At 37.8% G+C, this 25,615-nt stretch overlaps 1 protein-coding gene across 3 annotated transcripts; it reads right to left on the reverse strand.

Moving 5' to 3' along the window:
* Nucleotides 1-1,728: 1,728 nt before the first annotated feature.
* LOC104601190 (protein GRAVITROPIC IN THE LIGHT 1-like) lies at nt 1,729-17,753 on the reverse strand. Of its 3 annotated transcripts, none has more exons than XM_010264440.3 (4): nt 17,570-17,753; nt 4,162-4,293; nt 3,186-3,859; nt 1,729-2,783 (listed from the first exon to the last, which is right to left on the reverse strand). In XM_010264440.3, exons 1-4 carry the CDS (start codon nt 17,620-17,622, stop codon nt 2,014-2,016), a joined length of 1,629 nt encoding a protein of 542 aa, XP_010262742.1. In that variant the 5' UTR covers nt 17,623-17,753; the 3' UTR covers nt 1,729-2,013. The 3 variants fall into 3 exon arrangements, with proteins under 3 accessions (XP_010262742.1, XP_010262741.1, XP_088754911.1); XM_010264439.3 differs by lacking the exon at nt 17,570-17,753 and adding an exon at nt 10,915-11,055; XM_088898785.1 differs by lacking the exon at nt 17,570-17,753 and adding an exon at nt 4,465-4,580.
* Nucleotides 17,754-25,615: the final 7,862 nt, after the last annotated feature.

Raw genomic sequence — 25,615 nt, forward strand, 5'->3', positions numbered from 1 at the left:
TCTATAACTTGAAATATATTATGTTTATATATATATATATATATAATATTTTACATCATATATTATATAAAATTTATGGAGGATTTTGATTAATTAAAACCCTTCTGGTATCCTATCTTCCCGGCAGCATAAGTTTTTGTGTATACATTTTTATATATCTGTATTTCGAGCTGGACCGCTGGACCTGACCAGGGTTCTAGGCCGGCTTACAAATAATCACGCATACCAAAAGTGATGGTTTGGAGAGGGCAATTTCTAATCTAGAATTTGTAAACAAGTCAGTCCTCGTACACATCAAAGTTATATACTTATATTTGTAAACAATTACCATGGCATAGGCCGTAGTACGACCATATATATAATTATACACGAGAAGTACACTGCAGTTCACGGAAGAATTTTGAAATTAGATCATCTGTTTTTTTAGTAACCCCCTTCCCTTTATAAATTGCATTCCGCTCTTAGATTTGGTATTAATCCATGATCAGGATTTATCCCTCCTGTAGGGTGGGTTAAGAATTTTGAGGTGGGCTGAATAGTTATTCTCCTTAATTATATATTTATATATATATATATATAAATAATTATAATATAATATATAAATTTTTATTTTCAATTGTATTATATTATTTTATTTCAATTAAATTATAATTTTTAATTTCATTTTATTATTTGATATATAAACAATTATATACATAAAAAATCATATAAAATAAAATTTTAAGATTTTTTCATTTTTTTTATATTTTGTTAATTTCTTTTAATTTTTATTATTTATTTCACTTTTTAAATATACCTCTCATGGCTTGGCCCAAACCCACTTGGGCTCATTCCATGGGCTATGTTGAGCCTAACCTCTAAAGTATCCTTGAGGAAGCAATCACGGCCCGACACAACCTGCCAAAACATGTGTAAGTATGAAGATGGAATAAATAGGGTGGTCTCCTTGGGAGATGGATCAATATTAGAATTGTAGGGAGAATAAAGGGTAGGCTTTCCGCTTCTGAAGAATCTCAACAGAATTGGAACGTCCTTTTATAGGGAAAATCTCGAGACTTTAACAAGGGATTTGATTCTTAGGAATGCCTCTAGGGGTTTGCCACATATCCAATGAGGTCCTTAAAGGCAAATTAAGTTCCCTTTTCCTCCTTGAGGATTCTCGTCCAACATGTACAGGCTACATCCCATCATGGGTTTCCTCACGACCATGTGTCAAGGATAAGGTTTTGGGTTTGATTGACATGCTCGAGTGTCCACCCGATCGCCTTTGGGGTGCCTCATCTCAGCTTGTTGTGACTAAAAAAGATTTCAATCATCTATAAGTAGGTGTCGCTGATATCGGGGTCTATTTACTATTTGTTACGACATAACTATTATTTTGTGTCCATCGCATTCGCAAGGTGCTAATAATATATTAGATTTATCTCAGTTGGTTGGCGCAAGTATATATGTGACTCTATTAAGATACCTTCATAAGGACCACGTGTACTTACAACATGGTAACCCGCAAAGTCATGTCATACCGGTCCGATAGGCCCTATTTACACCTCTACATCATATGGTCCGCCCAGCCCAATCTTGGCGGTACGATACAACAATCCGGGTTGTCCCGTGGCAGAAAAATATCTGGTTAACAATTAATCCAGAACCGGCAGAAATGGGTCCGGATCGACCATTTTCAATCCAGATAATCCGTGTTTTTAAACACTGTTACTCTGGTACTACTAATTAAGTAGTGAATATAAATAAGATTCCGATTCAAACATATGTTCAAAGTTCAAGTTTCAAACCCCAGTTCACAATAGATACATAGAACCATAGAAGACGACGAAGCAACGACCAAACTCATACTGTACGACCAAACTATGTCTGTCTTAAATGTCTATTACACACCGTACACTTAGTTTCACCAGTCGTCATACGGATGCGGGATGCCCCGGCAGCGAAAGGAACGAGTGCGCCATGAGTATGGGCACACTGACCACCTCACCTCCCAAGTCCCAATCTCAACTCTCAAGCCCTGGGGACGAGATAAACCCTGGCCTTGATAACCGAACCATTGCCAAGCTTGAACCCAGGAGTAACCGGAAATCCCACCACTGAATCCACCGGCACTCGTCCGCCGGTAAATTTTATTACACTCTCCATGTACTGAGGGTGATACTCAGATCCTCCCGTTGCCTGAAAATGACATGGTGGCGGCTCCAGTGCGAAGGCCAGCAGGTGAAGTAGCCAAACCGCCTTTGCCAGGCCCAAGAACTCTCCATAAAACTCACTCCTCGGGTGGTTTCCGGCAATGACCAAACGACGCTGCTCTAAGTCTCCGAAAAGAGATTCCTCCATCTTGGGGTGAACGATGGAGAGGTACTTCTTGGAGCAGAATTTACCGAATGGGCAAGTTGGCAAGATGCCTAGGAGCTCCGTCGGGTCCATAGCCTTCATGTCACGAAACTGAGCGAAGCAGTCTCGCCGGAACTGCTCGGGGTGGATAAGCGATGAGAGGCTGCCGTCCATGTAGAAGGTCTCGTGGTCGAATCCGTGGAAGATTTTCCGGCACACGTAGGACTCGAGCGCGTACTTGGCGTGATGGGCTTCGACAATGGCGGTGGTGTGGTCTTCGATGGCGTTGGGGTTGGTGGCAACTTCGATAGATCGGACGGCGGCGGCGATGTCCCAGTGAGCAGACCGCATGAGCGACATGAGGAGAGCTGTAAAGGATTTACATGTCTCTTTCACCTGGCTCATTGTTGATTCGAACAGCTCCGGCCCGGGCGCTGTTGCAACTGCAATCAGTGGTCGGAGAAAAAGGTCCGTCAGTCATTTGGAAATGACCATAATACCCTCGAGGAGCATCTATGTAGGGGGAGGGCAACAACAACAAGCTGTCTGCTTCCAGCTTCACAGTCTTACACGTGGTTCACGCACGTGGCATGTCCAGCAATCATGATGCTTGGCCTTTATCACAACCGTCCGAAAAGATGACAAGACAGATGGTCAATGTGACCAACGGGGATGGGGAAAGGTAGGGCATACCACATCAAACTGGTTTGCCACGTGGTAATTTTAAGCTCAGGGAGAAGTAAATTTCATCCTACTGACTTTACTGAGGTCACACACGACTGACAACAAAGATGAGGTTATTTTCGTGATTTTATAAATCGAGAGGGAGAGATTGTGGGGTTTACCTTGACCTTGACTGCAACTGACTTTCCTCTTGGACTGAAATGAGTGAAACCTCCCTTTCTTCCCGCTACCAGTCGTAGTGACGTTGCGGAGCTTCTCCTTTAAGTTCTCCACCTCCACCTCTTTGGCCTTCACCTCTTTCTTAAGCTCATCCACTGCAGCCTCGTACGGCGCCACCGCATCCCTCAGCGAAACCAGCCCCAGCGGTCCTCCTTTTCCGCCTCCTCTTACCCTCCTCCGGAACTTCTCTTTCAGACCGACGAGTCTCCTCAGCTCCGCCACCACCGCCACGTCTGCCACCCTCATCTTCTCCGGATCCCAAGGACAATGCGCCTCCTGCAAGCTAACATAAGCCCTCTTTACAGCCGACACCGCTTCGAATACCTCCCCCATTAGCATCTCCATCTCCGTCACCTTCTCCAAGCTCACCACCTTACTCTTCTCATCCCAGACCTTATATCCTTCTTCTTCCTCTTCTTCCTCCACATCTTCTTCGCCGAACGGTTCGACCTCACCGTCTTCATATTCACTCTGATCGTCCAGGTCTTCTACTACGTCCCGTCCTCGGGCTAGTGGATGGAGCAAACAAGAAGCCGCCACTCGTTGAATCAGATCAGAGAAATTGGAGACCTTGGTCGCCATTTCAGGTTTTTTCTTCACTTTGATCTCTTCGTTTCTGTAAAAAGAGTTGGGAAAAAAGAGGAATATGATATGAAAAAGGATTTTTATTCAGTTTCAACTATCAATTAATAAATGTTCAGACCAAAACCAAATTGTCAGTACTCAGGAACGTTGTGGGCACTGGGCAGTGGGCACGCAGAGGATAATAAATTAATAAGATCTCCAACTCCAAGAGGGGTTTAAGTAATCCAAAAAAATAAAGGTGAAAAGCCCATCATGTTTCTTTTTAAAATAAAGATGCAATTAAGCTGGAGTTCTGACTTTGAATTCTAATGGAGAAAGGGTGGAGGAGCTGACCTTAGCTTGCTCTCAGACCGTAATGAGAATCTTGGAGGGTTTTCCGTCGACTTCCTGTTAAACGGAATGGACTGTGGGGCCTGTGGGTCTTTGGTTTCCTTTTCGATGCTCCTGCGCTCCACCTTCTTCTGCCTGGAGAACCAGAAAACCGCTGTTAATTTATTGCTCGAATCCGACAGTTTCGTGCCGGGAAACCGCTGTTGTACTAGTACTGGCTACTGATACTGAGAACGGAAAACCACTTTGTATGTGTGGATTTCAACTTTCTACATTCAACCTCCGATCAAGTGGGCTTTATTTTACCGTATAAAGAAGAGACTCTGGACCTCAGAGTTTGGGGAGTGAATTAAAAAAGTTCAACATTTATTGGAAAGCTCATCCATTACCAATCACGTGGCAAACCGCATATCATGCATATTGGGGGAGAGAGAGAGAGAGAAGGCACCGGTTTTGTATGTCGGGCATACTCAGATATCTAAGCATGGATCTGGGCCCACAGAAGTCCTTACGTACGCAAAAAGTCCACGGACTTTGGTGGTCTAGCCCATGGATCCATTGGTGTGGAAGTAGGAGTCTGAAGGGACAAAGAATGGCCCACCAGCACTTTGGCCATGTTGTTAATATTCCGTGAGTTTTTTTTTTGAATGTATATTCCGTGAGTTAACTAATTACAAACTGCGTAATTAGACATTTCTAAAATCCAAATTGCCCTTATCATTTTTTAGAAAATTAAAAAGAAAGGAAAATAAAAAAAGAAGTTTGAGAAAAAAGTCAAAAACAAGAAATACAACAACAAAAAAGAAAAGAGAAAAATAAAATAAAATAAGTTATAAAACGTACAGTAAATTGTAAAAAAATATATATAACAAAAAAGAGAGGAAAATACAGAGAAAAAAAATACAAAATTCCAAAAAAGGCAACAAAAAATTGTGGATAAAGAAAAAGCGATAAAAGCACAGAAAAATAGAAAAAAAATAAAGAACTTCAAAATTCAAATGGACAATTTCGCAATTTTATCTATACCATCAAGCCCTTCAAGTTTCAACGACAGTGACAGTCTATAATTTACCTAAAAATAAGGGAAATTTACAAGTGATATCCAAGCATGGACTACGCCCACGGCCCACACGCTAGTTCTTACAAATGCAAAAGGTCAAAGACTTTGGTCTAGCCCTTGGATCCATTGGTGTGGAACAAAGAATCGGAACGGACCACGAATGGCCCACCAACACCAATAATAATATGGAACAACAAGTAGAGGAGAAATGGGCATCAACAATCAATAGAAATCGTACTATTCCAAACATATTGTACTGGATTAGGTATAGCCAAACTATTTAGGTTATCAAATGTCATCTAACTTCCAAGATAAACATACGTGTCCAGCCAAAATATTTGGTAAAAAGAAATAACTCTAGTGGACCTTTTCGTCAGAGCATATGTGAAGACGACAAACACTAGGGGTACTAGAGTCCAAAAAAGCGACTTTGTGCTTTGTTAATTGTTATGTTCTTGCTTGGTCTCGTTAAGTAAGTAGTGTGGCCGTTTTCTCATGAAACAAATCAACGATGTTATGTCACTGTTGTATATTGGCTATCACGTTTTACAGGTTGATTGGTCAGTTTTTTTTTTTTTTTTTTCTGTTTGGTACCATGTCTTTTCTTTTTTTTTTGGAAAGAAGTACTATGTCTTTTCCGTATCATAATTTTGAGCAATTTCTTATTTGGTGGCAATGATTCAAGTAAACGTGGTTGTATTAATTTACCGTGGTTTCTTTGAAAGTAACTTCTGGAATCGGGTGAAAACAACTTTCTTATGTTTATTGTTTTTGGAGGTTTCTTTTGGGAGAAGTATCAATCAGCCCAGATCAGAATTTACTAGGTCCAAAGTACAAGGGGAATGCATCCTGACTGTGAAGGGTCTGGAATTCAGAATTCTGCATGTGTGTTTTCATACTTTTCCCCTTTTTTTTTTAATCTCTTTGGTTCTATGCGGTAACTAACAGTGTTTTAAGTGTATTTAAGATTCAGTTTGAAAAGATTATAAATATAAATATGTACACTGCAAATATATACAAAATAATACAAGATATAAGGTTTTGCAATCTACAAATTTGTATTGGTATTCCTTTCAAATTGAGCCTTTGTAGTGTACATATTTGTATTTGTACTCATTCCAAATCGAGCCTAAACAAAATAAACAAATCTGCATTGAGGCTGTGCACAATTGACCTATTCTTTTGATTTTCAAGGTAAAAACATTGCCTATCAAACATTGTCTAAGATGTCTCAAGTGATGCCATTCGAGTTTTTTATTTTTATTTTTTTTGTTTTGATTTCTCTTGAAGGACTACGGCATGTAACCCATTCCTCAACCCATAACCCCTCAACTCAGGTATAGGTGAGATTTGACTCAAGTTTCCACTACTACCAATAGGAGACCTTCCCAACCAGCTGGTTGGTACCATTCCAGTTTCCATAACAATGGACATATTGAGGCATGCAAAATGATTTTTTTTTTTTTTTTCATAGGAAGACATAAAGAAAGGTTAGAAGATTCAAATAAAGTCTACAAATCAATTGGTCCAAAATAAAACCAACAATTCCATCCATATGGTCATGATCATGGGATTCTCCAAGGAAGGCTATGACACAGATTTAGTAGTCGTAAGTCCGAGTTATGGTGTTTCATGTTTAACCAGACCACACTATCCCTGAAAATAATAGTGTGTACGTAGTAGCATTAGGTTGGAGCTAGACTTCCAAGAATAAGAACAGTTCAATGAATGCACAAATAAAGAGAAATTTTATTATATCTGCACTTGTCTCTTTATAAAATGGCTTTTTTTTTTTTCAAATTGAAATATTTTCAATTATTATTTCCATCTTTTATATGGTGAAACTTTTGTTTATCATCTTGTATTCTATAAAACAGTTATAAGGCCGGCTAGTTATGTCGTATGGAGCAATGTGATGTGTAATTAAAAAGCAATATGCCTAAAAAATGAATGACATAAATGCATATACTAAGATGGATGAATAGAAAAATTACGAAGGATAGGATCAGAAATGAAATCATTTAAAGGAACTTAGAAGTTTCAATAAATAATAAAATGAGAGAAAGTAGGCTAAAATGATTTTGTTATGTGCATAGAAAACCTTTAACAACATTCATATGAAGAAGTGGTCTGATGTAAATTGAAGGGGCTAGAAGTAGGGTTGTCAATGGATTGCACAACCTGTACTAGTCCCATCTTGATTCTTTAATCGAGACAAAACCATGCAAATACCCAAAATCATCCCAATTAATAATTAGGATAATTGGATTTGATCTGATTAGACCCAATTATATCGACAACTATAATTAATTAAATAAAGAGAAACTAAAACTTGATTTGATAATATAATCTTAATAAAAATGACTGTAAAATAAAAATTTTATTAATAATTCATGTGTTTTAATAAAAATATCTTTCTTATCTATCTAATTTACACTTTTACACAAAATATAATAAAAGTTACAAAAGAACTAGGGAGCCTTTATATATTATTAACAAAACAATTGGTTCAGAACAAGCAAAAACAAGAATCCATCAAATTATTAATAGGACAAAGTCACAGAACTAGAATTGATATAATTAGTTAAGATGGTTTGGGTCTATCAGATAGAACTAACTCGTTGATATCCGTAGGGTGGGGTAGACAAAAAAGGGCAGGGGCCAAAGTAATAAATAATTACTTAAGTGTTAATATTTTAGTGAATGATACATTAAATATAATAGAACGGTGAAACAAGATTCATATAGTCGATTCCATATAGTTTGATAAGTTGGGACAAGGCTTGAATGATGATGATGATATTGTATAATTTGTTTTGATTTTATATGGCAAGGAAAATAAAAACCATACAATATATGAAATATGACATATATTTCATCTAAAACAATTCCATCCATCTTACATGGAAACAACTATAGACATAATGTAGAAAAAAGAAACAAAAGCACTCTGCCATATTATTCTACCATGTTGTAGCAAAAAATTGGCATACCTTTAATATTATATATTTATTATATTGACAAAAATAAATTTGATGAATAAGAATTATATTTTATTAATGATGAAAAAGGCTAAAAATGCAAAAACAAAAAGAGCTAATTTTAGACTCATGAATTATATTAATTATTTAATAAAAATTAATAGTATAATACAAAAAAGAAACTATTAACAATTTAAAACAAATAATAAATAAAACATTAATTAATTAAAAATAATCAATGCTTAATTAAATAATTAATTATAAAGTAGTTAATAAAATAATTACTAGTAAAATATTATTAACTATTAATTGATTAATTAAAACATTAATTAAGGATTATTAGTTAATTAATTAATAATTGTTATTAGGGATAATGTTTCCACTATTTTCCCTTTTGCAAACAAACAATAACAATGGAATTTGAAAATTTTCCATGCATTTCCCTTTTTCATCCCAACCCATCATTTCCCATCCCACCAAAATCTTCCCTCAAACTAAATGTATCCTTAGGCAAGCTTACTAGTTACTAGACAACTCCACTAATTCCTGCTACATGTTGAAGTCTTGTGGCCAATCTAGAACGTCCATAAGAGGCCCTCTAGATTGGCCATGGGTTCACTTGATTAGTGGTCCACATCAGTCCTATACCTTATAATCAAGATGCGTACCTTATAATCTAAAAATGTTCATAATACCATTGACATGTGGTATTTTTTTGTCCTCAAATTTAGGATGAAAACGGGGTAGGTTTGGGGAAGGTTTTGTAAATTCTAGACCATACCCACCTCCCTAAACCTCCCAACCCGTATCCATCCCAAAACCCGTAACGGGTTCAATTTTAAGAATCCAAACCCTCCCCAAATAAAATGCAAAACCCTCTCTGATCCTACCCTCCCCGCATTCAAGGACAGGGGTAGGTTGGGTTTAGAACCCACATCTAATTTCTTATTATTTCTTGTCATATATAAGCAATTATTAAATAAATAAAAACAAAATTTTCAACTATTTGATTAATACATGTGGAAAACACATAAATTATCAATTATCCTTCATGTAAAATTCAAAATATTATTAAATTCAACACCTAGTATATAAAATTTATATGCATCCCAACAATATGTGGACCGGAGAGGGTTGGGTTTAGCCTAATACCGTACCCTATCCATACCTGTACTGATTGTAGAATCCCAAAACTTGTCCTTTTGCCCCAAAACCCATCCTTCAAGTAGAAAACCCACCATGTCGGGAGGGTACCCACTGGATAGGGTAGAAATGCCATCCTACTCAAATTATTCGAAGGGATCAAGGGTAGAAAGTAAAAACAGCAACTTGAGAGGGCCCTTTTGGCGTGCAACACAAGTTCTGATCTAGAAGATTATTCCTCGGTTGTTTAGACAAGTTCACTAAAATAACTGATTAACAGATCTGTGCAAAGGGATCTCCTGCCCACAAAAACTCTGCCACACTCTGGAAGCGTGGGCATCCAGCCACACATTGCGAACATCTCCCCCATGAATATAACATATACGTATGGGAGATATTCCCAACCTGCTGCTGGATGCCATGTGGGCAGAGTTTTTGTTGGCAGGAAATCCAGCTCAGCAGATCCATCCCAAAAAGGGAAATTAAATGAAACCAAAATTTAAATTTGATCAAATCCCTTGTTTTTTGGTTTTAGAATAAAGAGAACAATGTCTCCCCTTCCTTTCCCTTTCTTTCCTTCAGTTTTTTGGTTGAAGAAAATCTGAGATGCCTAATATCCAACTCCATAATTCCCACAAGGAAAATGGTAAAACTTTCTACAAAATAGACCTTTGAGAAGTAGAACTTTGATTTCAAAGAAAGAACTCTGATTTTCAAATAAATAGCTCTAATTATATCTGTATACATGTGGATAATATTTATGCACAAGAGAGTTTAGCCTTTTGATCTACTTAATTCATCCCAACATCTAATTGGGGGTTGGACTATGATGCGAGAAAGATATTATACTGGAAAAATTTATAATTAATCAAATAACAGGCATCACAAATAATCAATCAGGTGGGTTTTATTGGTCAAAATCTTTTCTTTCTAGCATCATATATATAGTATTTCCCCTAATTGGGCCAGGAACATGGCATAAACACATACTAACTTATTCATGCAAACAGACATATTGTATATGAAAATGAGACTTATACATCATGTCATGGTAATATTTCACAGTAAATAATCCTTCACCCTCCTCCCCCAACCCCTCTTTCATAAACATGCTAATGCCTTGGGTTCAGGTTACCCATGGCATTAACCCTAAGCCAACCCAATTTTATATAAGGTTGGCTTCTTTAAACCCTAACAGATAGTTAAAGAACAGGTCAGTGCACAAAACTCCCACAATGGGGATCTGTGGAGTGGAGGGACAGATGTACTCAGGCTTACCCCTGCAGATAGACATAGATGTAATTTCCAAATAGTTAACCCCACCAAATCCAACCTGAAAAAGCATCAAGTTAGGTTGGGTGAGTGATGGCCCAACCCAAAATTGTACCTCTAAAAAAAAGGACTGAATTTCCATGGTGGTAGGCTGTGAAACCCAACCTACGTGTCATGTGAAAGAGGGTGACACTAGGGCTTTATGTACTAAAATACACACTGACATAAACCAAATCTGCATGTAAAAGCACAACAGAAGCACAAAGAAACAGTAGAAGAACGTTCTTTAGCGTAGCTTACCTCGATCTGCTCAGGAGAAGCTTGTCCACTTGAACACACACGAAGGGTGGCATTTCCATTAACGTAGTTTTAATACATCAATTGTTTCTCTTTCTGATGCTCCAGTATCGATCGATCAATTTATCTCCCTGAGGAAAATGACCTATGATATCTGCTAATAAATTGGAATCTGAGTTCTGAGTTCCAGGTTTGCAATCTGGATAAGATTTGAGAGCAGACCCCGCGACACCATAAGCTGTATTTCTGTTGCCTTTCTCTTGGTGGTTGGTAGCAAAAGAAGGTCCGTTTTGTCTGGAGCTCGATGGATATACTTTGAAAGAGAATGTTTTCTCTGGGCTTTTTAGCGTAAAATTCTTTCTGAGAGTTGCCACTGGAAAGAAAGGATCCAGGGAGAAAAAGCTCGAGGTTTCCTTGTCGATCCGCTAATAATTGAATACTCAAAAGCGATACGAGTGGAGGTGAATGGTGATCAAAGAAAGGAAGCTTAGGTTGAGGTTGGGTAGAATTCATCGTTTCTTCGAGTTTGGCATGGGCGTTTGGAGTTTTGAATGGAGTCTGTGAGAAGATGGTTGGATCCTTAAATTCCTTTCAACAAACAGTGCCTGAAGGAGTCCAGATGAGCTGCACTTAATGGTTGAAGGCATTTTGACCAATAATAATGCCCCACGTTAGCCATGCACACGAAAGTGTGATTTTAGTGGTTGTAGGGTATTACACTTAGGTGGATGACGTGGGACATTGTTATTGGCTAAATAATCTCTAATCCCTAACCAAAGTTCTAAATATCGATACATCCCAACAAGTGTGTAGAATTCACATATGCGCCCCACACTTTATCCCAAACATCTCCCATTGACAACTTCGGGAACTGTGGGGCGTGCTTCCGTGGGGTGCCAATGTGAATTCAAGGGTGAATCGGGTGTTTCGACCTCACGCTTTTATTTTTTCAAAAACTGGTGACCTCGTAGGGTCAATCTAAGGCCTGGCTACTCAATGAAATAGCCCCTAACATATAGTATATGTTTGGCATCGATACTGCAGATACAATACCAGAAAACGGTGTTGCTGATATGTGGGTTAGAAGCACCATTTTTTGATAGAATGGTGTTTTTTTTTTTGTTTGAAAACGTTGCTGCCAGGTAGGATGTTTTTTGGAGCAACAACAACGTTTTCTGTTTGGTACCAATGCCACATCCTGTCCTTGTCACTACTACCTAATGTCTCTATTGGTAGCAACAAGTTGCTTCTCCATGTATTTCCGATTTCTAGGACATGATTTGGAGCACCATTTTTTATGAAAAAACGGTTCCAAACAAATAAACGTTTCCTGCAGCACCATTTTTTCGGACGTGACACTGATGTATCGCTATTTTATGGAGCAATGACATCGATGCCAAACAGAGCTCGCCTAGACTCAATATAGAATTCAAGACATCAATCGAGTGCTGACATGTTCTTTCAAATTGATTCAACCATGACAAACCACTGATTTTCTTTTTGAAATCGGTCCACGGGGTCTACTCATGTTCATCAAAAAAGTTGCAACTCTCAAAAGATGTTTGTTGATAGAAGGGTGCAACACGGCAAAAGAATCTAGAGAAGGAAATAAAAGCCCGGTGGATCTTAAGACAATGCGGTCCCGATGAGCTGGAGATAAAATTATACACACCCGGCGGAACTATCTATCACGATTGAACACACTAATGTTTACTGTGGGCCCCATTTAAGATCCAATTGTACTGAACAAGCCCATTGGTTTATTCAGGAACATTCTCTCCAAATGGTGTGGTGGCAGGTAGAATCTTCAATTCAGTCTCTAGCTTGATCCAACCGTCCAGTGAGGTTAGAGGCTATTGGCCTGTTGCCAAATTGAAAAGCTTATTTCTTTGTAAAACGGCAAAGAAATAAGTCATTCAGTTAGCATATTCACCCATTATTGTTCAAGCACCCGCTAACGATACCAAGTAGCGGAAAAAATTGACTGTCTAACGTAAGTTCATATGAATTCCATACAACAGCAAAGAGCCGAAGACATGGGTATGTGAACCAACAAATCAAGAATACACACAATATAACACAGCTGCAACTTGGGCTGGGTTAGTTCGAACCCAATCCAAAGTGTTAGGGTTGACCTCGACCCAACCCTAATCTTGCTCGAATCAAGACACACACAAAATACAACACTGGGCTCCAAACTCGGGCTGGGTTAGTTCGAACCCAGTCCAAAGTTTTAGGGTTGGGGGTTTCAACAACTTGAATTGGGTTAGGGTTGACATCAGCCCTACTTAACCTGGTTCGACTTGCACCCCTAAGTGCAGACACAAAACACACAAGTTCAACCCTACTTAACCTTGTTCTTTGATTTTTACTCTCAGGGTGTGTACATGATTTTTACTTTTCAGAGAGGTCATATTGGCTGTTGAGGACATTATTCAATTCTTTTAGACTTCTCCAGACCCTTCAAAGTGCAATTCTAAAACTCCTTGGATTATACAATCCAATTTTAAACAAGCATAGTAGGGTGGTCATGGAACGGGCATAGCGCATATATATGGTAAGGGCTATATAGCCCAGGTCCTGCCCGGCCTGGAATCTGGGCCTGAATTATGAACCCAGGGCTAGGCCTACGTGGGCCTGGATCGGGTTCCAGGCCTACAATTTTAGATTATAATATGAAATGTATATCATAATCCACATATATTTGTGGGCAGGGCTGCAAAATGATCATCACTAAAGCTTAGTTCAAAAGTATAGATATATAAATACAGAATAAAAATAAGAAAATGCACTATTATCTATTTAATCAGAATCTTTGTCTAATTATTGTATGCTTTATGAAATAAAATATTAGAAGTACCAGACAAAAAAAAATTGTTTTTGAAAATCCAAAATTTTCAGAACATGTCTGTGGTTTCGTTTTTATAAATAAAAAATGGTATACAGCCAAGAAAATCTATTCTGCGATTTTGTTTTAAGAAACTAATGTTTTCAAACCAAAACCACAGGGCCCAATTTTCTTGAAATCATAAAAAATAAAACAGTACAGATTGGAGAACATCCCCTCAGTTTCGGTTTTAATTGATAGCAAAATAGGCTAAATAGCAATAGTTACTCAGCTAGGAATTATGACACCACAGGTCACCATGTTTCTGCCTGCATTTGTGTATAGACATGCACATTAATAAATTGGAACCACTTGAGGACATGGGACTGAGGATGTATAACTTAGGCAGTTTGGGTGTGATTTAAAGCCAACCCAAATCCATCTCTAAGATGAGTACTATGGGCTCAAACCCTGAGTTTGCCAACTATGGCCCAACCCAAACTAAACCCAACAAAATTGGGACTGAGCTCGGGCTTAAGGGAGTTCATTTGGATTTGGGCATGGGTTGAAAACCATCTCTTATATACGAAAAGGAATATGTGTATTACAAACACTAAAAAATAGATATTATAGCATAGGTTTTTTGGCATGTAAAGTGGGCCCCAGATAAGGACATAAATATTATTACACTCTAAAATATACATAATAGCGTAAATATGTTTTAATGCATACATGACATGAATACACTATATACATTCATGTATGGAATAAATATAGAAAACAAGGTCAAGCCCGAGTTTTCAGATCAGGTCCAACCCAAAGCCAAAAAATTTGATCCCAGACCATGCCAAAAATGGATGACTTTAGACAGTCAGACTAAGGGTCATTATTTATAGGGGGGTTCAGCGGTCAGCCCCAGCCTAGAAATTTCTCTGCTTCAGCCTAGATTTTATGCCGAGCCCACTGAACCCAGACTGACCAGTACTTATTACACCTATAATACATATTTCATATTTTATATTTAAAGTCATAGGCCTGGAACCAGGCCCCTGGCCTGGGCCTGGATTATAACTCTTATCATAGGTGCTAAGCCCGGCCTATTATTATTTATTACCCCTGCTTCAGGCCATCATTGGATGAAATTGATCGTAAGAACTTACAACAATACCACCAAAAGACTTTAGGTCACTTAATCTTTTAGCCATCATCAGATCTATGGATATTTTTTTCAGCTTTGTAAAAGCTTCATTGATTTTCTTCTTCAATCGTCTCCTTGGAAAAATATGGATAAACAAACACTACTCTATCATTTCCAATTTTATTTTCGTTTGGCTAAAGCACCTTTATAATGGCCGGTCACTCGGTCTGGGCTCTTCACCCTCTAGGGGTGCAACTCGGGCCAGCCCCAGTTGTCATTTTACACTATTTCGGGCTCTGACCTCTAAGTCAGGTCCATTCAAAATTTGACAAAGGCCCAACCTGTGACTATCCAATTGCACTCCTACCCATTAAAGACAAATTGCAACTCATAGAGTAGTACGGCCCAAGATTGATTTACTCTTTTGGCCCAAATTCCAAGCTTTTACCCCAAACCATACAACATTTGATAACATCACACAGTTAGACAAAGGGTGAAGGAACACAGTATATGTGAAATCCACTTTGGGCTGTCTTTTGACTTTAGCCATGGTAGAGAAACCTAGTCCTATCCCTGCCCATTTTAGTGATTGGACTGGCAGAACTGCTGATGATCTTATATTCTTATGAGAAGTGTCCACATTCTCCTAAAGAAATCATATACCTACTAATTATAGATTCTTTTCCATGTGTTTAGTAAGAGTGCAAACTCTAATGAAAGTGAATTTATATTTTAGTTCAGTTTTTCAGCATAAGAATATGTTTTGTACTGAAAATTATTTTTTCTAACATATTTGCATTCAAAATAGGAGCAAAGTTGGCGAATAAAAGTTTAAATTTCAATTGTGGAATTGGTGTTTGTACCCATCACAATCAAATTTGTTTGGTAAGAATATAAAATTTATCAATGCAAAATTAAATTAAGTTTATATTTCATGAACGGTACATATTTGTATTAGTGTAAATACATGGAATTCTAATTTATTTGTGAGAATTAAAATGAAAGGGTCCCCACCTTGGAGGTAGGAAGATGATTATTTGTTTAGGAGTGGTGGGAAGATGATGTGATCCCTACATTATATGAGAGAGAATTGAGATGGGAGGAAAGTTGTGCAAATTTTGCACTGTCAATGAGTGCAGATGCAACAAAAAGTTTACTTTTTGTATCAGATAAGAGTGCAAATTATAATTACAAAATAAATGGGTGTAATATTGAACCACGTACAAAATTTATATTTGGTTCAGACACTTTAGACAAAAAGAGCCTTGGCTCCAGAACCTACTTAAAGCTCCACAACATGCATGATTAATAACTTACTCTTATTTTATTATAGTTCTAAAATCAAGGGGAATTGCCTATCTTGGCGTTGAGGGAAAATTTTCAAGGATTTCTATGGAATTCCAGACACAGCCTTAGAGTTTTATGGGTAGAGGACAGTGGAAAGAGTTCAAACCATCCATGGTGACTGACCCCACATGTCAGATTTAGAGATGTCAATTTGTCTGGCCAGACCAATATGGTTAAATGATTAAACCTGCCTTAATCTGATCCTATAAATGGTAATGGTTTTTTTTTTGGTTGTACAATAAAAATTGGGTTCAGGTCAGAGTCTCAATCATTGTCAGTTTGGGTATGGGGAGGGTAAAACCGACCCATATCAAATTCAAGTACGATACTGTGTCACAGCCATTGTGATTTGTGAATTTGTGATGTTACTCTGCTGATAGATATCACGAGAATTCTATGAAAGTTTGGTATTGACATTGAAAAATTTGTGATCACTGGGTGAGTTAGATACTCTGTATGTCTATTATTCTATAATACTTCTCACCAGTAGAGCCTCAGCTGATGAAAGCATGAAGCTACTCTGCAGAAGAGAGTCATTCATCGACTTAGACCCACTTGACAAGAACCCGTGGAGTGATTGGAGGAGGAGAGTCTCAGTTGTGATCCTAAGATTGAAGCTATTGGATTAGGATATAGCTTGGATTTCACTTTGGCTCCATTGACGTGAAGTTAAAACTTCATGGCTGCATTGGGAGGAGGAACACTCCGGCCCTCAGAGCTCAGACCGACGGGACAGGTTCACATGACATGACATGAGCTCCGTCTCTGGGAACCTCAGGTTCACTTTTGCTACGACAGTGACGCACACTGTCATGCGACCACAGTCGCAGAACAATCTTTTCCCCTCCTCTAATAGGCAACGTTGCAAAATGATCGATGAATTGCACCGCTTCCTTCTTTCATTCTATCAAAATTGCTGCAACACGATTCAAATAATTTTGATTCATGTCGAACAACTTTAACTCTAAAACATAAAATTACACAATTAGGGTGATGTTTGGCATCGATGCCGATTTCCCAGTAATCGACGTCACGTGGGATTCACGTCAGCCACGGAAGAATCACTGATTATAATCCTGTTTGGTTGGTCGATTCTGCTGATTTCTGCAAAATCGGTAGAAAATCGATCCCTAGAACAGCGGGCGAGGAGAATCTTAATATTGTTAGAACATGTATTATATATGATATTATCATATAGCTACCACGTAAAATGAGCTGGGGTTGAACCTAATCTCAGCTCGCATGTCCTACTATCAACCATGAATGCACAGAGAATAATCAAGAAGAAAAACTGATACAGTAATCGAAACAAGTAATTAAGTCAGTTAATTTGTGAAAAGACTTACGTGGATTTGTTGGACTGCAACATCTCCAGATTAATGCACATTCGAGGAAACATCTCGACTGTTTCGTTCCGCTAAAGACCTTAAACCAAGATCACTCTGAAATAGCTTCCGGCAGAACCACAACAGCTAGACCCTGCTAATGCCCGACGTCTGAACCAGGGGGGATTTAAAGATGTTGCCACTTGGATTGAGAACGGAGAGCTTTTGTGCTTGAAAGGTTTTGACGGTGATCTGCCACGTCCCAAGTTGAGAGAATTCCACTCTTTGCTGTCTCCCCCGCCGCACAGCTCCAACCGGGCCTCCTCGGCGTCTTGCTTCGTCGCTTTCTGTTTATCCACTACAAAGAAGACAACCCAGTTTTGTTCTCACCATATCCGAGGATTGATAAAGCAGAAAACAACTATTTCCTTTTATGGAACAGTAAGTTCAAAGGGACTTCGGATCTCTTGCCCACGAAAATTCTGCCCACCTCTACTCATAACACACTACCTCCGTGAACATATTATGTAGAGGATGAGATATTCTCCATGTGTGGCTGCGATAAACGTGAACATAATTCTTGTGAGCAGGAGATCCGGACTTGTTCAAAAGGCAGTAGTTAATTCCATTTCAGGGAATCGTAAGCTGAAACGTCAATCTCTTCGTCCCCTTCTTTCTTTTTCTTTTTCAGTCGATTTATCAAAATCAAAGGCTATGGACATAAGCTATATATATATATATATATATATATATATATATATATATATATTTCCGATTTAGAACCCATAATCTAACTGCCCACAATTTACCACTGGATACGACACTGACAGAGCTAAATGGCGGAACAGAACTCATGTACTTGATTGAGTTGAGCTGATTTATCTTTTTAATAGAAACTAATTAAGCTCCAGTACCTTAGAAAGGGCAATTTTTTGGGGTTTAATATCAATAAAAATAATATATTTAAAAAATTCAAAAATAGGTTAACTTTTTAAAAATAATATCAATAAAGGGCAAAACACTGTTCATCTTCTTCTTTTTTCCATTTCTTCACCAGAACCGTCGTCTGCTGCCGCTCGCCGCCCGCCACCGCCTGCTGCCGCCTCCACCTTCGGCAATGTTGTCGGAGGTGGCGGCGGCGAAACTGGTGGTCATTCCTTTACTCGTCGTCACCGCCCCCTCTGTCTCCACCCATCTCCAGCGACATTGCCGGAGGCGGAGGCAGAGGTGGCAACGGGCGGCAGTGGACGGCGGTGGCGAACGGCGGCTCTGGTGAACAAATGGCAAGAAGAAGAAGATGAACAATGTTTTTGCCCTTTATTGATATTATTTTTAAAAATTTAACCTATTTTTGAAATTTTTTATCTTCTCCTTCTTGCCATTTGTTCACCAGAACCATCGTTCGTCACCCACCATCACCCGCCATTGCCACCTCTGCCTCCGCCTCCGGCAACGTTGTCGAAGGTGGCGGCAGCGGTGTTGGTGGTCATTCCTCTGCCCACCGCCGCCGCCACCTCTGTCTCCACCCATCTTCGTCAACGTTGCTGGAGGTGGAGGCGGAGGTGGCGGCGTTGGACAGAGAAATCACTAGTGCTGCCGCAGCTACCTCTGCCTCCGATCACCTCCAGCAACGTTGCCAGAGGTGGAGGTGGGTGGAGGCGGCAGCGGTGGACGGCGGCTCTAGTGAACAAATGGCAAGAAGAAGAAGATGAACAGTATTTTTGCCCTTTATTGATATTATTTTTAAAAAGTTAACCTATTTTTGTATTTTTTTTTAAATATATTACTTTTATTGATATTAAACCCCAAAAGTTGCCCTTATATGCTATTAGGTAGATCAACGTGGGGATGATTGACTACTTGAGTTTGAATGCAGAGATATACAGGGAAGTGTAAAGGAGAAAAATCAAAATTAAAATTAATTAGAGATAAATTAGGTTGTAAATAAGAGAAACTAAAATTTTAATTTATTTGTAAATAAGAGAAACTAAAAGAAAGTAAATTTTAATTTATCGTTTTTAATTATTTAGGGAGAAATTAAAAATATTTAGCCCGGAAGTGATTATTCAAATAAGCATTTATTTGAGACGGATCACACCTATAATAAGCACTTATCTGTGTTTAAGAAATAAATCCAAATAATTACTAATCCCTGAAAATAAGCAATTATTCAACAAGCCCAAATACAGTCTTGGCCCGTCACATCACTTTGGAAATACTTATACTACCTTTATTTGAAATAATAAAGTGTTTTTTCACCAAATTCGAATATTTATTAAGATAAGCACTTATTTTTAAGCAAGTATCAAATAAGCACTTATTTATCAAGTAATTACTCTCAAACATGAGTTTAGTTTTTTTTTTTCTATTTTCTTTTCATTTCTTTGTGACATATATCAAAATTTCAATGTCTTTGTAGTGGTACAGGATGGTTGGGACATGGTTCACGTATGGATCAAGGTTTTTAAAACTGAACCTAACAATGAACCGGTTAGGGGTCTGGCTCCCGGGTTGAATGGTTCGACCGTTCAAATCAAATGGATGGGCCATTCTAATAAAAAAATAAAAAATGGCCAAACCATTGGACGGTTCAGAGGGTTAGACCACTTGGATCAGCAGTTTACTGACCAAGTCAATGGTTTAAGGCAAAATAATGGTTCTGGGTAAAACGGAACCAATCACCTGGCTGGTTTCTGGTTTTTCCGGCCCAGCCATCCGACCAGTCCAGTTTTGAAAACCATGGTATGGATGAAAGTTCAAACCAGTGTTTTCTTTCCTTTTTCTTGATTACAACCAAGTTAGCTAGCCCAGCCCACTAATTGGCTGGTCTCAATAGAAATCGTTGAATGACACATTAATAAATATTTGTAACACATTAAATCAAACTTTCGACCAATCACACTAAAATTGTTGTCACATGATATGTTTAATTTTTATTGGCTCATGTTAAGCCTAGCCCACCTGTTCAATTAAAAATATGTTTTTATTTTTTGCTGATGTAAGGATATCCAAAACAAATGAAAACAAAGCATTCACATTATAAAACACCCTTAATTGTTTTATTTCTGATTTCCATTTTTGGTTCCATTTGACAGCCTATTCTCTTTTTTTGACAACGGTTCATGAATCAAAGTAAACCAGACACAAAGACATGCTCCATTAATGGACAAATTAGCGGAGGGGTCACTCTAGTGTTGGTCTCTAATCAACACCTCAAGGGGGAGCATTTTCCATAAAGAAAAAGCAACCTTCATACAATTCAAATCAAGCAGCAAATTAATTAAAAAAAAAAAAAAACAATTCAAGTGAGAGTCCTCTCTGATGTGTTTGTCGTCCACCACTGGTACCATGATTTGGCTTGGGTGTTTGGATGGTATCCATGATTTAATTTGTTGGAACTTGGAATTTGGCAGAAAAAATGGGCTAAATGTAATGACTAAAACTGAAACTAGAGAAAGAAAAAGAATGCAGAGCCCATTTGTAGTTGTGGAAAGTATTGTTTTGATAAACAATTACAGAGCACAATACAATGCAACCAATTATAAGGTGCTGAAAAATATAGGCCCCCAACCCCATTGAGGCTCCTATCATGTCTGAATGCTGATTCAACGTACGTAACGGATGATTTAATGGTCTATTATTTGTCTATTTTCTCTTGTTATAATCAGTATTCTGTGATTTGTTGATAAGAATACAACCATTGCCTATAAAGCGACACGGTCGATTATTGTTTATAAAACGACATATAGCCTTCTCCAAAAGACAAATGAAAATTGGCGAGACCCATACCGATTCAGATGTCTTTGTGCTACGATATTCGGTGAAGAAATGTTTTGGGTGTGGAAATCCAATGCCCGTTTATCTAGACGAGTTGCTATTGGAATCCTCGATCGACTGGTTGTGTGGGCATATGATAAAGAGTAAACTTGGGTCAGGTTAATTAATTTGGTTGGTTTGTTGAAGTTTGGGTTAGGGTTTTTCTTGGGCAAATCAACCCCATTTGAACCATATATGCAATTATACATACGAATATATACATATGTGTGTGAAATTTTTTGCTGCATAAGAGACATGATATTGGAAAGACTTTAACCAATTAATCCCTCCCTTCTCTCAATTTGATAAATAACCATCTAACTGGTTCCTACTTTTATAACAATAATGGTTGATAGGTTATCAAGTTTTTTGGTATATATCATAATCGAACCCATGGTTTTTGAACTGCTGTGATTCAGACGGTCAGATTGTTCAGTCCGAGAATTGTTCAGGTAATTGGTTCTGTTTTATCCCAAATCCGGTCTCTGGTAAAAAACAGTTAAATCACTCAATGATTCATTAATCTGGGTGGTCGAATTATCGACCCGTTCAATAATTTTTAACTATTTTTTATTTTTAGTTATTTGGTTAAAACAGTTCATCCATCCAAACTGAACAGTCAAATCGTTGATCCGAAAATCAGTAACCAAAATGATTCCATTTTCAAATTATTTTTTAAAATCATAATTGAACCCATATTTTTTTTAGTCGGAAGCTTTACTCAAGGCTAAGGGACGATCATTAAATTTTATAAACCATTTACTTCAGTCCAAATCCAACCTAACCCGAAAAATATTGGGTTGGTCTAGGAATAAGTAGGATAGGCATGAAGACTGATGTTTTATTATTGACCCGTCGTAGTAATATGAATATAGAAGGTGACAATTAGATCACTGTAAACGTAGGACAGGCATCAGGACTGCTCTTTTATTATTATCTGTTTGGATCTCATCCCCAACTTTTCTGGGTTAGTTCCTAAAAGACCAAAAGGAAAGGAAGAATGCGACGTCGCAGGTTTTGGATCACACAATGTAGGTTGTTTTTCATGGAAATGATGTTTCCTGTAACCGTAGGTCCATTGTTACCCGTACAACATGTGCTCCTGTTCCTAATTTCGACTGTCTTAATGTCGTACGATCACAAAAATCTGGATTGGTTTAGTGAGTCCGGACCAGTGGCGCGGTGTCTCTGTTGACCATTAAGCCACCACTTGAGTTAATGGACCGTTTTAACACTAAAATTTATTAGGGATGTCAATGAATCAGGTTTGGACTGGACCCGTTTAAATCAAAATTAATTTGAATAGATTAAACATCAATAAGATATATTAAATTGGACTAATCTAGACTTAATGGATTAGACTCTAGACTACTTATTGGATTGGATTGGACATGATCCATTTGTAATGAATTGGAATTGGCCGAATTGAACCAATGTCCAGTCTATTGATATAATGGATTCAGGTTTGTGTTGAGCCCTTAAAAGTTCAGACACTGAATTGGACCAGTTTAGTCCATCCATAATGGATTCATACAGGACTGGATTGGACTAGACCAATATCTGGTTCATTGACAGCCCTACAATTTACTACTTCAATTAACGCGGCTGTGCAACCAAAGTTGCATACAACTATTTTTGGAGGGCTTTCTCCATTAATTGGAGAGGCCCAGTGGAAAAAAAAAGTTTTGCAGTGGGTAAAGGAAAAGAGAAATTATATGCACCATCACTATACTAATCTCGAAGGATTAAGGGGATGTTTAAGTGCCGTTTGATTGTACTTTTTAGAGGTCTGAATCTGAAAATACTACTTTTCAGACCTCATCCTTGTTTGGTTGTACCTCTTAAACTGGGTCTGAAACTGATTTTCAGATCTGAAAATCATAGACCTTGGCCAAACTCTTAATGCGCTCATACGTATTTCAGAGCCGATCCAATGTCCAAAATATCCTTACAGTTTTTCATAAATGACCCGAGTGACCCCTGATACCCCAAACCCAAAAAACCTAAACATTCGACATCTCTTTCTCTTTGGCTCTCTCTCTCTCTCTCTCTCTCTCTTCGCCCTGTATTCCCACCATCGCCGCTGCAACTTGCAGCGGTGGTTCTCTCTCTCTCTCTCCCTGTCTTATAGATTGCCCGAAGAAAATGATATCGCTTCAACAACCTTTGGATATCGCCGTTCCGGTCAGTTGCAAAAGCCAAGGCAACTTGATGTAGCCCATCCAACTCAGACCTGATAGCCTTGTGGAAGAAGAGGAAGATAAGAAACAAAGATTTTAGAGCAGAATTCAAGCAAGCCTTGGGTGAAGAAGGATCCACCGGATTCACGGGACTAGCCATTAAAGATAGACCTCCATCTCTATGTTGAAGGCCCATCAGTGGTGTTGCCATTCACCAATAAAACCAATCTTTCCTTTCTAAAGGAAAATCAAAACAAACTTTATGAATCAGATATTCAGAACCCTAGATTTAGCAAGATTGTTGTACTCTCTCTCTCTCTCTCTCTCTCTCTCTCTCTCTCTCTCTCTCTCTCTCTCTCCCTCCCTCCCTTGTCTTCCCACCACCACCACTACCATTGTCTTCTCTCTTCTCTCTCTCGCTCTCACTCTCTCCCCTGTCTTTTCTCTCTCCCTCTCTCCCTCTCTCTCTCCCTCCCCTGTCTTCCCACCACCGCCACTACCACTACAACAAGCAGTAGTGGTGGTTCAATACTTCGGTGAATAATAATAATGCCTCTCTTAATTATTAATTATAAATGATATTAATATTTTTTATTAAACATTAATTATTTTATTGAATTTACTTGTGTTATTTATTAATTAGTAATTTTTAATTACTTCATTAATTTTTAAAAATTATTTTAATTTTTATTTGTATAAATTCTTAATTAGTAATTGTTAATTATCTTAATATTTTTATAATCATTAATTATTTTTTTTAATTTTAATCATTTCATCTATTAATAAGTAATTATTAATTTATTATTTATTATTTATATTATTTCAATATTATTTTGAGGTTGAAACTTAATTTTTATGAGATAATGTAAATTGAATTCAACATTTCCAAATTGTATATTTTAGGGGTAAAATTGTAAAATCAATAAATTTCAAATGGTAAAGGGTTGATCCAACACAAACAAACTTATGGATTCAGATGCTCTAAAAAGTAGAAAAGCAACTATGCCTCTTTTCAGATTTCAGACACTTAATATCTTTTTAACTTTTCAGATCTGAATTTTAAGATTTATCAAACGCCACTTAGTTTCACTGCCATTTATCTAGCCTCTATTTGGCATCATTGTCATTGCTCCAAAAAACGGTGACACATCAGAAAAAATGGTGCTCCAAGAAATGTCTATTTGTTTGGAACCATTTTTCTATAAAAATGGTGCTCCACACCATAGCTTGGAAATCGAAAAGGTATGGTTTGGAGCAACACCAAATTTGGCATTTCTTGGAATTGCAGCTCGTTGCAAGTTCAAATCAACCCCCCACAAGAATACCCCCCCACAACGTTCCACAACACATCTCTGTCATGTATTAATGGAAACATCTCCCAATGATAATAGCAGACATGATGATGTCATCATTGGGAGATGTTCCCAATACATGGAGGGGATGTGTTGTGGGATGTTGTGTGGGTCAATCTTGTGGGGGGCTGATTTGATCTCCTCGTTGTTGCCAACAGGGACATGAGGTGGTAGTGACAAAGACATGACATGGCACTGGATAATAGGTACCAGTGCTGAAAACATTTTCTGGAGCATTGGTACCAAATAGAAAGCGCTGTTGTTACTCCAAGAAATGTCTTAACTAGCAGTAACGTTTCCAAAAAAAAGACACAATTTTTTGAAAAAACGGTGCTTTCAACCCACATATCAGCATTACCATTTTTCTGATAGCATCGATGCCCAAACATATACCTAATAAACATTTTGTACAATGTTTTTCTTTAAAAATGAGAAAAAAAAAGACATATCGTACAATGTTTTTTTGACATGTAGGCTCCATTAGTCATCACGTGTGCCAAATAGTGAAAAAATGACTTTTCTTTTCTCCAATGGATAACTCTCACACAACTCAAGAAAAATGTTTTTTAATGACTTAAAAAAAAATGAATCTCATTGGAAAACACATGTTGTGTTGAATGGCGCTAATTAACTGATAAACATCAATAAAACCAAACACCATCTATGATATTATATGCATAAAAAATAATTAAAAAAATATTTTAAAATGGTTAGAAAGA

The sequence above is a fragment of the Nelumbo nucifera genome, chromosome 2, assembly GCF_055504915.1.
Source record: "Nelumbo nucifera cultivar China Antique chromosome 2, China Antique-T2T, whole genome shotgun sequence".
NCBI lineage: Eukaryota > Viridiplantae > Streptophyta > Magnoliopsida > Proteales > Nelumbonaceae > Nelumbo > Nelumbo nucifera.